General features: G+C 30.8%; 1 protein-coding gene across 1 annotated transcript; it reads left to right on the forward strand.

Annotated features, from left to right (window-relative positions):
- Nucleotides 1–1,753: 1,753 nt before the first annotated feature.
- On the forward strand, nt 1,754–10,542 carry LOC140043856 (uncharacterized). The gene is made up of 7 exons (XM_072088336.1): nt 1,754–1,821; nt 1,996–2,070; nt 2,230–2,301; nt 5,361–5,420; nt 5,630–5,808; nt 6,909–8,609; nt 8,757–10,542. Exons 1-7 carry the CDS (start codon nt 1,754–1,756, stop codon nt 8,858–8,860), a joined length of 2,259 nt encoding a protein of 752 aa, XP_071944437.1. The 3' UTR covers nt 8,861–10,542.
- The last annotated feature ends 5,340 nt before the right edge of the window (nt 10,543–15,882 follow it).

Consider the following 15,882-nt stretch of genomic DNA (forward strand, 5'->3'; position numbering starts at 1 on the left):
TCCCGTCATTTTATGTGAAAATGTTTTATTACTACAAATATAAATGTCTCTATTCTGAAATCGATTGAAAATGATCAGTAGTTATTGAGAAATACAAATAGGTGGTCAAATGTAAAACTGGAAGAAACGTCATTTCCGGTCATTTTTTTTTACAAAGCTTTTCATTAGAACAAAGAGAAATATGTAGTTTGTAAATAATTTAAAACCAGAATCAAGTCTCTACTGTTTATAGTTGCCAAGACACTTTTTGTTTTTATGGTGGCCATTTTGAAATCAAACCCGCCATACCGGACGTTGGACACTTGGCACCCCCCGATATTTTGAATCTATATACATCAAAGAAACTTTGTGGCAAGTTTCATGCTTTGGTAATAAAATGCACAACTTGGATAGCTATTTTTATGGCGTTAACTGCTCTACTAACTGTTTCGGGCAACTTACAGGATAAAGTTGCTGCCATTGCTTTTTTAACATTCTATACACATATGCGGACAATGTCCAACAACTTTTATCCGTGTGGCTTTTCACATGATTAAATCCATTTTTTACCCCTCCTATTTGCTGTCCCCAGGGAAAATGTTTACAGGATATGACCCGGTAACAATATTGGTTATTATTAGCCATATATCTACATAATCAGCCCATAATACCTTTTGTGGCTTTTCACATGAATAAATTCTCTGAGTGCCCGGTCTAATTACTTTTTCTGTTAATTATATACGGTTTTCCAGCAAAATATTTTGATTTATGAATACATTTTGATTGACTTGATTATTGATTTTTCTACGATTAAAACAAGCAATATTCAATAGTAATGTTGGCTCCAACAGCAAATTACTGTCTATAGAGCACCAATTTAGAGGTAAAATACGGACGTAAGTTGAATGTTACCACCTGACAAATTTCGATTGAACATTTCTAATGTTGCCGTTCTAACAGACAAACAATGTTATGGAACAATGTTACTATTACAATTGTACAATAAATTGATCATATACCATTCACGGAAGATAAAATAGGATAAATAGAATATGACATTGAAGACAGTTAATTATTTTAATGCATTTTACATGACTCTCTTAGAATAAATAATAATAATGATGATGATGATGATGATGATGATGAAGATGATGAAGATGATGATGATGATGATGATGATACATTTTAAGCAAATGGCAATGCAATTCTCATAAAATAATATATTATAAAGAAAATACTGTAAGCGTTACCTTTAAATGTTGGCTTAGCATTTAGGCCTAGCCTAGCTAAGCACACTTGATTCAAGACTTAGAGTGTGTGCCTTGATCGCAATTAGTGGGCCTAGGCTACCTATAGGCTAGATGGGTACTGGTGAACTCGTATTCAAACTAACTCGTAGGTCTACCCATGCAAACTCGTACCCAACTTAGCTAATTCGTACCTCAATTAACTCGTATCCACACCAACTTGTACCTAATCATTTTAAACTTTTTATGCCAGCACCATTAGTTTCGACTAAGATTTGCCTGTATAACAAGTTAGACTGATGTGAATTACGACAGATTTGTAAAAAAAATTGCTAGACTTAGGCCTACTCGCTATGACTAAGCCTTACTACTCTATGAGCCTAGCTAGTGTTAGGCATATTGGCTTAGTCCAAATGCTAAGCTGAAAGTTTAACGGTAAGGTGTACTGTATTTTTCTTTATGATTTTTATTTATGTATCAATACGTATTCACATCGACCTAAGAAATACTGTATATATTGTTTCAGAATGCTTATAGGCAACAATATTACTTTTATCGAAGAAGGGGCATTTAGTGGAACTAATCTTCGTTTACTGTAAGTCAGTTGTATACATCATTTTCTGAGCTATGTATTGTGCTATTATAGAACTACGTTAGGACAACGTTATCGTGTTTATTGTTGACATATATTACTTTTATCATGTAAATTGGTTTTCCAAAGTCAAAACAGAAACACTAGTTACATTTGTTTCCCTTCATTTTTTTTTAGATTTCTTTATGGGAATGGAATTACAAACATTTCATATGAGACATTCAAAACGAATGGCACAACGCTGGAATACGTGTAAGATTGTGTACTACTGTACTAATGTAAAACAATAACGAACCGTTTGTTGAAGTTTAATATATAGCATACATAACATAACGTTTGTGTATTTTTTTACTAATTGATATTTATATATATAAAAAACGGATAAAACGGTTTTATTTCCATTATTTTTAGATATTTATTTAACAATAAGTTAAACAAGATCGGAGAAAATGCGTTGTCACAAATGGTCGAAAATGGAACAATGTACGTTGACCGGAATGTTTTTTATTTATTTAGAAATTATGATAATATCATTCTTATTATATTTGGAAAAATAGTCATCTTTGTCATATAGATGAGTGGAAATAGATGAAAAATAGGCGCTGAGTCAAACAAATTGCAACAGTTTGTTTTTTTGCTGAAATATGCTCAACTATATGTAGATATTATCATATCCAAAATCTACCCTGATCTGCCCATTATAAATTACCTAATTTGCATAAAATCAAAATGGCTGCCATTTTACAACTTTGATCCCAATTATCTCTTAAACCATAAAGAATTTGGTATAAGAATGTATTGAACACAAATATAAACATGACCCCAAAGATTCAGAGTAATATATTTGATTTGTCTTTGGGGTCAAGGTCAAAGGTCATTCCAGTTTGACATCTAAATTATGCAAATTATCTCTTAATCCATTAGGTATTTTGAATAAGAATGTTTAAGTACAAATATAAACATGACCCTTAAGATTCAGAATAGCACATTTGATTTTTCATCTTACCCTGGGGTCACTGGGTCAAATGTCACAATATAAAAAAATTCAAATTATCCTTTAAATCAATTTCCATAGTAGTCTTACTACTACTAAAAACATAGCATATACAGTACAGACATTGCAGCAGATTGATGTCTGCACACTGCGCCCACACCCCTCCCACCCAGAGATTACTAGGTCAATTTAAAAAAAAAATAGTTTATTTATAAATATTATAACTACTAAATGTACATAGTATCAGTAGGTAATTTACTTTATACCATACAGTATAGCTTATTTTGACATTTACTTTTACATTTAGGCATACCTACTTTAGTAGACCTACAAAGCTTATAAGCTTACATTTCTGAAACATTGGTCACAAAAATGTCTAAATAATTCTTGGGTCGGACTCGATCGTCAATGGAGTTACTTTTTAAGATGTTTTTGCCATATTCTGGACAATTCTCGCTTCACTGAGAATTAATTAGTAAAATTACGTCAGAGTAGACCAATAAACTTAGCTTTCTGATAATTAGTAATTTAAATTAGGCCTATCATCTATCATTTTTTTTAAAATCAAATTATCTACAATTAAACTAAGCAACAACAGTTGCAAAGAACTAGTTTTGTTAATGTATACTTTAGTAAGTATCACAATGACTTACTGTCTTACTGTATTCATTACATTCTCGATTGAAGCATCATTTTGCTAATAAAAGTATTAATAAATACTGTTACTTAATCCTAATATATACTGATACTTTAAAATGTTTGTGTTTAGATAAATTTTAACATACAGTACACTAATGGTATTTAAATATGAATACAAACTACACTTGTTTTTAATGGCTGGATTTTTTTAAATTTTCATCCATCTCAAACTTAAAAATTTAGGGTGTTACGAAAGATTCTAATTTTTTTTTAATGTATCTTTATATTTGTGTCATTTGAGAGCAGAGGACTCGTTCTTATACTAAAGTAAACTATAGACACTTGTTCTAAAGATTTTTAGTTCACATAGTCTCTGTATTCTTAATACACAGAATATGTCATCTTTCACTTCTGCACCCACTTTGGTTAGTACAACTTAACTTTTTCCAATGTTAGGGTCAGGTTTTACTGTTTGAACCACATGACCTCCATTTTCACAGTTACAAATTTTGTAAGGGTAAAGGTGTTTCCAAACTTTCCCATAATTTCAGTTTAAACACTTCACACAACCAGACAGGATTGACAGTTTTTGTGTGACATATTTTAGCATAGTGTTCTATAATCTAAAAAAAAAACCAAATATAATAAATGTAATTCCTTACAATTAAAACACCTTTCCTAATAGTCTGATCCCTGAAGTTAACTCAAATGAGCTTTTCAAAATAAATATGAGTTGTTCATAAGTACATCATCCAAATTGAAATTAATTCACTTCATAATTAGAGTATTTTATATTGTAAGATAATGACATTTTATCTTGACCCAATACAAATCAAATGCAAATCATAAGAACATATTATGTATATTTCTATTAAATACATTCTTGTTCAAAATACCTGATGTTTTGAGAGATAATTAGCATATTTTATATGGCATAATTAGATGACATTTGATTTTGACCCCATACAACTCAATTGCATCTTTCTAAATACATAGGGTCATATTTATATTAAATACATTCTTGTTAAAAATACCTGATGTTTTGAGAGATAATTAGCATATTTTATATGGCATAATTAGATGACATTTGACTTTGACCCCATATACAACTCAATTGCATCATTCTGAATATTTAGGGTCATATTTATATTAAATACATTCTTGTTAAAAATACCTGATGTTTTGAGAGTTATTTTCGAATTTTATATAGTGTAATTAGATAACCTTTTGAACCTTGAACCCTAATACAACTCAATTACTGTACATTATTCTAAACCGTTAGGGTCATGTTTAGGCCTATATTTGTACTATAGTTAAACATTCTTATTCAAAATACCTAATGGATTAAGAGATAATTAGCATATTTTAGAGGCCATACTGGAATGACCTTTGACCTTGACCCCAAAGACAAATCAAATACATTATTTTAAATCTTTAGGGTAACATTTATATTTGTACTTATACATTCTTATTCAAAATACCTAATGGATTAAGAGATAATTAGCATATTTTAGATGTCAAACTGGAATGACCTTTGACCTTGACCCCAAAGACAAATCAAATATATTATTCTGAATCTTTGGGGTCATGTTTATATTTGTGTTCAATACATTCTTATACCAAATTCTTTATGGTTTAAGAGATAATTGGGATCAAAGTTGTAAAATGGCAGCCATTTTGATTTTATGCAAATTAGGTAATTTATAATGGGAAAATCAGGGTAGATTTTGGATATGATAATATCTACATATAGTTGAGCATGTTTCAGCAAAAAAACAAACTGTTGCAATTTGTTTGACTGAAAAGTCTAATTCCACTCATCTAATATGTTCCAATCAATATTTTACAATTTGCCAACCATGTGTTATTTATACTTAACTGCAATTCACTTATTCTTGTCTGTATTCAGATATCTTAACTGTGGTGGACTCAGGTCAATTCCTACATACATTGGAAAACCCGTTAAAACGTAAATAGTTGAAATACACATTTCATAATGACAATATAATATATTAGGTTACGTAGCCTAACAGCACAAAGAGGGTTTCATTTTTGCAAAATTGGTGAACTGTTTTTACCAGCAATGATTTTCGATCTGATCTATTAATACATAATTCATCTTTTAACGTTAAGTAAAAGAACAGAATGTATGTAGCTCTTAACTGTATTATTTTCTAGTGTTTGTGTTACAGAAGATACAGAAATCGATATAAGCATTGGAGGGGAGTTATTAAAGTTCATTGGTAGAGGAACTGGATTATCATGTAATGTGAAAACCGACAAATGCAGTCCGTGCAAGGAAGGGACATACAAGATATGTAATGAACACAATGGTATCTGTCTAAAGTGCCCTCCAGGTAATGTATGAACGAGATTAGGGTTTCTAGAAAACTCAGATCTAGAAAACTTAGATCTCAGATATATCTGAGTTTTCTAGATCTAGAAAACTCAGATATCTGACTTTTCTAGATCTAGAAAACTAAGATATCTGACTTTTCTAGATCTAGAAAGCTCTTATATCAATATCTGAGTTTTCTAGTTCCAGAATGGAACTAGACAACTCAGATCATCAAATGATTGGTTGGTAGGTCATTTGGATCATTCTATTATTAATCTGAAGGTCATTTGAAATACTAGAGTATTATTAAAACTGATTACTGTGTACGATTTTTTATTAATATTGTAACATGTAGAAGCGGCCTACGGCTTAAATTATAAAGAAAATACAGTGCAAGTTACCGTTAAAATGTAACCTTAAATATTAAGTATGTACGAGTTGGTTGAGATACAAGTTAACCAAGTTGGGAATAGGTACGAGTTATTTTGGGTACCAGTTAACAACGTCTAGCCTAGTAGGGTCAAGCCTACTCTTCGTGATACATCGCGATAGCGCCCAAACGTTGAGCCTTGAATTGAGTTTGCTTAGCTAGGCTAGGCCTAAATGCTAAGCCTACATTTTAAAAGGTGTATACTATATTTCTTTATGATTTAAGTCGTAAGCAGCTACTACAAGTTACATAGTACAAGTATAGTATTTCAAACAAGCTACCCTCTGATTAATAATGGAACGATCCATTTGATGATCTGGGGTTTCTAGTTCCATTTTGGAACTAGAAAACTCAGATCTTGATATCTGAGTTTTCTAGATCTAGAAAACTCAGATATATCTGAGATCTGAGTTTTCTACACACCCTGGAGATTATCATTATTTAATACTTTTCCGATAATTATTTTGTATTTATATTACGTTATTCTGCTAAACATTACGTCTTTACCACAATGTTACAAGTATAATTTTTGAATGCTATCACATTAATCATTGCATTTTTAGTGAAAATTATGTTTTGCAATGATCATCTACAGGCTAATAATAATATGAATATGATTAGTATTAATTAATTATAACTATAGAATTATCAACAGTGGCTGTTATTTCTGGATTAATACTTCTTTTCAGGTGGCTTCTATCAAGATAGAAGAGGAGTTATTGAGAGGAACAATTATACAGAAACCTGCAAACAATGTCCTATTGGAAGTTTCTCTAATCATGCAGGAGCAGCGTCCGTTGCCGATTGCCAGACGTGTCCATCTGGAACCAATACCAGTACATTTGCTAATCTAAACGCTTGTTATTGCCTTGATAATTTTCATAGAACTGATCGTTTTGGCCGATGCTTTCCATGCCCGGAGGGTGTTACCTGTAACGGAGGGTATCAAAATCTAACAAGGGGTTACTGGTGGTCGTGGGATTTTTCTGTTGATTGTAATGTAGTTGAAGATAAAAGCAGAAGCTCTTGTTTAATGGCGTACACCAAATTTATAAACAATTTACAAAATGACAATTTTCCCGTTGAAAATCCAAGCATACTAAAAGATGATGTATACACAGGTCCGTTACCACAAGTACATATGTGTCCACTAGGAGAAAAGAGTTGTGCTGTTGGATTGAAATTAAATGAAACCTGTGCCGAAGGATACACTGGTTGGCTTTGTGCTGCATGTTCAAACGGGCATTATGAGCTATTTAACACATGTCATAAATGTCAAGGACCAGTTGTGACTGTAGTTATATTTCTCAGTATTTCCTTGGCAATAGTTGGATTGATTGTCTTTATATGGAGAATGCAGAAAAGATATGCAGATAATCAAAATTTTAAAATAGATTCATTTGTAACGTATATAAAAATAGCTATTAATTTTTATCAGGTTTTAGGAATACTATCAGAAGTAACAGAAATTCATTGGCATACTAATTTTGAGTATGTTGGCCAAATCCTTCAGTACTTCGACGTCATAAGGTACATTAGTATGTTAAGTCCAAGATGTTTACATGAATCTTGGAATGCGTACTCGTCACTTCTCTTTGCTATGGCTACACCACTTGTCATAGTGGTAATTATGTCTACCATTTACGTTACTCTGTACATCTGGAACAAGTTTCATGACGTAGTAATGGGGAGCCACGTGCGCGACAAATGTATCGTTATGTCGATGTTGCTTCTTTACCTTACATATGCAAACACATGTGCAGATATTATGGCGGTGGGACCATGGTCTATTCGTGTATTCGACGTTACATCAAATGGTACAGTAAAAAAATCAGTACTAACATCAGACTACTCAATTGATCTGGATGAAAATGGTGGATCCACATATCAAATTAACAAAACACTTGTCTACGTTGGGTTATCATACATCGTTGGTTTTCCATTGGTCATAGTTCTTATGTTATACTATTATCATGTACGTTGTTATCAGCATAACGAAACCCACGTCAACGGATGGATGATTGGTGTGCAGTTCTTTTGTGGACAATATAAACATACATTTTGGTTTTGGGAATCATTTGAGCTGTACAACAAGGCTATGTTGGCATTAATTGCAAACTTAAGAGATGACGTATCTTCAAGCCTATCTTACTCTCTCTTTTTCACTGTAATCTTTATTGTATTACATTTATATCTGGAACCAATGAAAGTGAAATCTGAACACAGGTTTCAACAGTTGACACTTACCTTCATCGTTGTCAATTTATCCATTGGTGCGATTGTAAACTTGGACCAGAGGGGTAATGGAGATAACGTCATCGAATTACTTCACAAGATTACTCCAATCATTCTACTCATGCTGAATGTGTCTATCATGCTTGTCGTAATTGGTAAGATATTTTATAATAAGTAAGTAAGCAAAGTTACTTTGATAGTTAGGATTTTGTCAGCTAAAACTGTTGTGTTACGTAGGGACGAAGGGTCAAATCTTTGATTAAAATAGTTTTTTTTAGTAATGAAAATGTTTTTATTTTTAGTTGATTTTGTGAAGAAAATTAAAACGGAATGTTTCAGCCATGATGAACCAGTAAGACTCCTTCAAATCAGTAGTGATTATCCAGAAGAAGACGCAGATTGGTGAAAATGTATTGTGTATCTCTATTATATAAAATCTGAAGTAAGCCGCTTAAAACATTCTTTCTTTCGAAAACACCTATATCCATTCTTGCATGGCAGTACGATAAACCTGCACCCGATTCTGGATTTGATATTGAATACACAGTTTACGTTATACCATGTCTTCACATACGATCTAATGACAGCGATATCGTGTATTAAAAGTACTTAATACAGTCAGATAGGTCTCTGGTAGACTGTCGACAGTCTTCCACACTGAGTGTACTAACAGCCACAGAATCGGGTTGTTTCAACTTAATTACCGTTGCTTAAAGAGAAATAAATGTGTACATTTCATGGTTTAGATATAGATCAATATCACCACTTTAACAAGATTCTAATGAAATCTTCTAAAAAAAGTATAATCTAACGACTGGATTAATTTCCTCTTTAAAATTAGAATGGAAAGTGTTCACTAGGCACGTGTAATATAGATCCAATTGATACGCATTCTTACTAATAACTCTCAACACAAATCTAGTAGATATTTGGCTGAAACATTGAGATATCCCAAGAGAAAGCGGGTCACTGTCATTATCATCTACTTCTTCTGTACAGTATTATTTAAGTAAATATCTTTTATTTAGATTTCATTCCATTTTTGTTAATTTATAAACATAAAGCAGAATCTTAAAAACTAATCGGTGATGACAAATAAGTAACAAAAGACTGTATTATATTCGTAAATTGATTTGATTAAATCTAGCTACTGAAAGTTGTTGTCTATTACTCTAATCCAAAATCTGATGAATAGTTATATTTTATCACAGTATTAGGGAATAACCTAAATTTTTAGAAAACATTTATCAATTCATTTTCCGATCCTTTAAATATGTTGAATCAAGATTGAAAGGGTAGTATCGCTGATATATTATGGTATCGTGTGTATTTATAGCTTTTTTCTTTTAGTTAGTGAAGATGTAAAAACCAAGAGACTTATGTCAACATAGATTATAATTATGTAAACAGTTCTAGATTAAGTATGATTTGTTCATTTGTGTTTAAAATGTATTTTTATAATGTATTATTCACCTATTTGTAACTGTATTATCTTTTTTAAAGTAAATTAATGTATTGGTAATGATTTAAAGGGTAATATCGCTGATATTTATGGTATCGTGTGTATTCATAGCGTCTTTTTTAGTTAGTGATGTGAGAACCAAGATAGGTCTGTTAAAATAGATTATAATATATGTAAACATAGTTATAGATTAAGTATAATTTTTTCATTTTGTATTTTAAAACGTATTTTTATAATGTATTATTCGCCTATTAGTTAATTGCATTATCTTTTTTTTAATAAATCAATGTATTGGTGGAGGAGAATGACTAAATGTATAATATGTATGTATCTTTATTATTGTTATATCGATGTGGTAAAGTACCTATTTAAAAATACAAACTTTTATTCAAATAATATTCAATCAATATATTCAACGGCGCAATGAGGAAATATAGACTAAGCCTACGTCAATGCATCAAATGCAGAATTAAACATTTTCAACCTAATTTTTCTGAATATAGTAGGCCTACAAGATGTAGTAATACAGCTCTTTCTGAAGAAGAAATTATGAAAGTATATTTCTGCTGTTAACTGTTTCAACTGAAATATCATTCCATAACTTAGTAATAGAAATGTATCTATAAAACAAGGCTTAATTACAACTTCAATAGTCTACACTATTTCACATTAAGCCACTAGACCTACGTTTTTTGACCTATAGTTTCACTACACTACATTTTATGTAAAAATAAATACTAAATAGATATATTGCGATAATTTGTTCGTCTTTAAACGGTTATAATAAAAAAAAATAAGTCTATTGTAATAATTTAAACGCGCCCCCTATAAATACAAGAATTAATCGCATATCGAATTGATATTTTCAAAATGTGATTTATTTCTTTATTCTGACATAAAATCATAGTATAAAAACACAATAAAGTACCTAGACGGCAAACTTATTTCCATTGTAGACCTAAACAAATATTACAGAATAAACAAGAAAACCACACTTAATTAAACATAATAAACATACATATAGCAAATTAAATTTCTCTGATGTGATTCACCCACCTCGGTCGATCGCGTGAAAAGGTAAACAGATAAAAGAACTGTAAATTTTCCTATAGCATATAATACCCTATAGCTACCGTAAGATGTTCCTACGTTACTGCTCTTTACCAGTTAGGCCTACACCTAAGAAGACCGTACACGAGAGGACATTCGATGCGAGCTACTTAGGTAGTGCATTGTTTCTTTTTCTCATAGTTAACCATACGTAACATACATAAAATGAATGGATGACCTGGTTTAATATTTTTAAAGTAATGTTTATTCATTATTTTTACAAAACGACAACAATTTTATAGGTCTATATATCTTTAACATTTATTTATTTGTCAACGAAGTAGGCCTACGTAGGTATATCGAAACGTAGTGTCATCATTGAGTATTCCCTATCCAACAACCTACTTTGCGTTTGACGACAGTAAATTGAAAAAAAAAGTAAGCTTGTAACTACAGTATGTGAACATCCACAGCAGTGGATATTATTGTTTTTTTTTAATACACACCTAACATGTACATGATTTTTCATTTTTAAATATCACTCCCACAATTTGTTTTCAGTTTAGATTCATTGTCATTTCAATTGTGAAAACGTTGACTCAATATGAACATGCGAGTTGTTATTGCTATTAAAACGTTAAGGTTATTTTTAATAATTACAGTTCATAATTATCAATACATGGTTCTATGTCTAGAGAAAATAGGCTGCGTTACATCTATACTTTCTTGTCGTCTGTTAAATATAATATTTCTTAATCAATCCCCTAAAAGGCATATCATTGACAAATACGTTATATTAACACTGTTCTTTCATGGCATAGAATTTAATTTTGTCGGTATATTATATACGTCCATTGCTTCTTAAAAAATGAGTTTGCATTGGTTTGTGTAGGGCAATTAATTAGATCTGGTAAAAAGAAAAACAGTTTTGAAATTGTAAAAGTACCGAATATTAAGATATTATATTCGTGTTTATTTTGATCTGTAACACTCCGCATTATTTACATTGAGTCAATAGAAGAAAGTATGAAGAAGTAAGTGTGTTATAAGATATACTTTCATATTTAAGCAATCGATGATACGTGTTGTTATACTACCAAACAAACACTATACATTTACATTGTATTGTTTGCATTTAATGGTAACTTCCTTATAACATTGGAGTGATATAAAGAACACCGTATTAAGTCGAGGCGGCCTAGGATCCTAGCCGCATTTAAGTACTCCTGAAGATGTCTCGAAAATACTTGATAATATTAATATTGTATTTATGCTTGGATTTATCATTTGGTGTAACGGTTGCATGTAGGTATGTTAATGATACCAGTGTGAATGCAGTTTGTGAATGTACAGAAAGAACACAAACAGTGAAATGCACAAACCGTGGACTCAATGAATGGCCTGATGGAATTCCAGTAAAAACTCTTTTTCTGTAAGTTTTAATTATGCACTTGTAAAGCTATTATGCTGTTAAATCTTGCATGCTTTAACCAAGCTTAACTCTCTTCAGTAGATGGATAGAAATAGCATTTTGAGTAAAACAAAAGTTAGTTTTTTTGCTGAAACATACTCAACTACATATAATTTGCATAAAATCAAAATGGCTACCACTTTAACCCCAGGTATCAGATTATTATGAAAGGTCATTTTATTGTAAAGAATTACATTTTATTATTTGTCTTAAACAAACACAAAAGTAAATCCTGGCTAGTTGTTTGGAGTGTTTGAACTAATTAGATATCACCAACATAATATATTATAGAAACAAAAACTAAACGCTTTATTTATAGGAATTGATCAATGTTTTTTTTTATTCATGAACATACCATGTTTACCTTTACCCTCTTCAAAGCAAATCAAATTCTTAAAGATTCAAATCCGTTCTGTAGCCTAACCCAACCTTTCAAAAAGTAAAATTACATCAACAAAGTAAACGATTTACATTTCAAAAGTGATAATTTCTATCCTTGCCTAATAAAAAAAGTGAAACCACGCTTAACACGTTGGTTAGGCCCTAGCTTTTGCTATACTGAACAACATACCAATAATGCAAATAGTCTTCGTGACCACGTTTGAACTCGAAAAAAACATCACATAATTCCTCGATGATACCTAGTTGTATGTCAACACCCATTTGTGTATGTAATTATTTATCATGTAGATCAAACATTCGTAATTTAAAGTATGCCTGCATTGTTTACTTTGCGTCAGAAACAATACAGCAAACAGTGGATGATGCTATACGGTGTAGCACAATAATAATGACAACAACGACAATAATAATAATAATAATAATAATAATGAATAATTACACAACATCAGACATATCCTATTTTAAAGACATTGTGTGAATATATATTTTTTAACAAATATTATACAATCAATTCATATTTTACCAAGAGTTAATTAACTCTTTTTTTTTTATAGTTACATTAATGATAACAACCTGAGAACAATTGATGACGATACGTTGACAGAGCTACCGGAGCTTAGAACTATGTAAGATTTTAAGAGGCATAAATGTTTTACAGTATGTATATTGTAGCAAAAGTTTTGATAGAATGTGACACAAACGTGCATCTCTAGAAATATTACATATCCGCAACTATCGATCTGACCATTGAATAATAATCGATTTTATAATAACGTAAAACATATTACACTTTTATCTACTGTTTTAAAAATAAATAATAAATAAAATGCTTAACTTTAATGACAGAGAAATTAGTCGCAACTCACTAAGAAGACTACCAACGTTTCCGAAGTCAATTGTTACTGTGTAAGTAGTGTTTTATACTTTAAATATCAAGTCAAACAGCATAACTACCTGGATAAGAAACACATATCCTATACTTCTTTCACGCCAAAACTCCGCAGTGGTTTCCGGAGACACTCCGGGGTTTGTGACCACTTAAAACTCCGGAGTTACCCCATTCACACTAACCCTAGCAACACCAGAGTATTTAAAAATAAAATGGTAAATACCGCCCTCTGTTTGTTTACATATCGACGATCGTTAGAATAATTTTAAATGATAATAATTTTAATTTAATAACTATTTTCAAAATATCTCAGAAGTCATATAATATTTTATTTATACTAGTTATTATTTTGTAGACCCGCTATATATTTTGTACAAATATTTAAAGTATTTTGAAATAAAACTGTACTAAAGCAATGATTGATCGTGTAAGGATGATCTTTTGACCTAAAAACTCCGGATTTGATGTTGGTACCTTTCATACCAAAACACCAGTGTTTCCCTGCATTTCGCCCTCTGAGAGAATGTTCAGATGTTCAACCCCGCTGTTTGTACTCCGCAGTTGTTTGATTTTACCCCTTCACACCACGTCAACTCCAGAGTTGTGCTTTTTGTGTGAAAGGAGTTACAAGACGAATAGCCTAACACATTACTGTATGTTGTATTGTATCATATTGATTTTACTGCAGTTGGTTAATTTATTAATAAATATAACATTTACAACATACACATATTTCAGATATGCAAAAGGCAACTTTTTGACCGACATATTGACAGCTTTTAATGATCTTCCAAGACTTCGTAACGTGTAAGTTAGGCCTACAATATTGTAATTTAATAATGGTTTGCTGTTCTTTATGGTTTATTGTAGTAGAATTAACTTTCTTCCTAAAATGATATTAAACATTGTTTTTCTTATATAACAGGATTATGGTAATTATTGATTAAAATAAACAAACCTATGATAACTTTCTAACATTCTAGTTCACAATTTATACAAAAGATACATTACATCATTTTGACTCATCATCAATATAGTATACACAGCATAGTAAGTTTTCAATTGTGAGGAAGGAGACACGACAGTTTGTCTTTAGGCATAAGTACCGTAGGCCTATAATGCCTTACTACTTTTCTTTTTCAAAATTAAGATGTTTGTCTTATTTGACTCTTGGGGTATACTCTATCATATGAATTGACCAGTTATTCCAAAATATGAGTGAAATATATTGGGGTTGTCTACAAACACCCATTATAAATAATCTTACAAAAGCAAAACTACAGCAATTGACAAATCGGATAGCAGTATAATGAATATATAATGAGGCAGATATAATGCTCTCAGGAGAAAAGCTTTTTTTCATATATTTTGTAATTCTTTTACAACTTACAGCAAATTACCTGATCCAAAATACATTTATAATTTATTTCAACTAAAATCAAAAAATGTTTTGGTAAATTTTGATCAAAAAGCAAACAAAATAACTGCAAAAGTGTCCCGCTAAATAATTACGAAAAAAGTTTATCTGCATTTTGACCCCTCAAAAAATAAAATAATAATTGAAAACTATGTATAAATGAAAAGTGTTTGTTTGTAATTACTCAAAAATAGCCATTTTCTCAGCCCTTTTTCAATAATAACTGAAGATGTTTAAAAAATACTCCTCACTAAAATTTAGGATAAGTAATGTTACTGTGTATAAAACAATACTATTATAATATTATATTATTATGTTATCTTAACTATATCCTTTTTGTTTTCAAAATAGAGACATTCCGTACAACAGCATTACAGTGTTAAAGAATTCTATGTTTAAGGGTTCACCATTCGTAGGTAGATTGTAAGTATCATGGTATGATTATTTTGTCAAAGTAATGCTAAAGCTCAACTTCAAGCAGCTCCAGATTGACAATATTGACCACTAATGAAACAAAATTATGATTTTATTTTCCAGAAACTTAGTGTCTAACAATCTACTTAGAATTGAACCTTTCGCATTTATAAACATCCAATTGAGATTGCTGTAAGTTTTTTTTTTAATTCCATGCTTTCAAAATAAAATGGTAGTGATTAATTTTATTTGGCGTTTCCGTTTTTATGTAAGCACCTGTATTCTTAAATCAAAGATTGTATAGCGCCACAAGGTAGAGATTT

Source organism: Antedon mediterranea, chromosome 1, assembly GCF_964355755.1.
Source record: "Antedon mediterranea chromosome 1, ecAntMedi1.1, whole genome shotgun sequence".
Classification (NCBI taxonomy): Eukaryota; Metazoa; Echinodermata; class Crinoidea; order Comatulida; family Antedonidae; genus Antedon; species Antedon mediterranea.

What these genes read in the sequence shown, in the direction of transcription:
- LOC140043856 (XM_072088336.1), top strand. Translation starts at nt 1,754, where the DNA reads ATGCTTATAGGCAACAATATTACTTTTATCGAAGAAGGGGCATTTAGT. An exon ending in ATGGTCGAAAATGGAACAAT is followed by an intron (nt 2,302 to 5,360) that starts GTACGTTGACCG and finishes GTCTGTATTCAG; the next exon opens with ATATCTTAACTGTGGTGGAC. An exon ending in TATCATGCTTGTCGTAATTG is followed by an intron (nt 8,610 to 8,756) that starts GTAAGATATTTT and finishes TTTTATTTTTAG; the next exon opens with TTGATTTTGTGAAGAAAATT.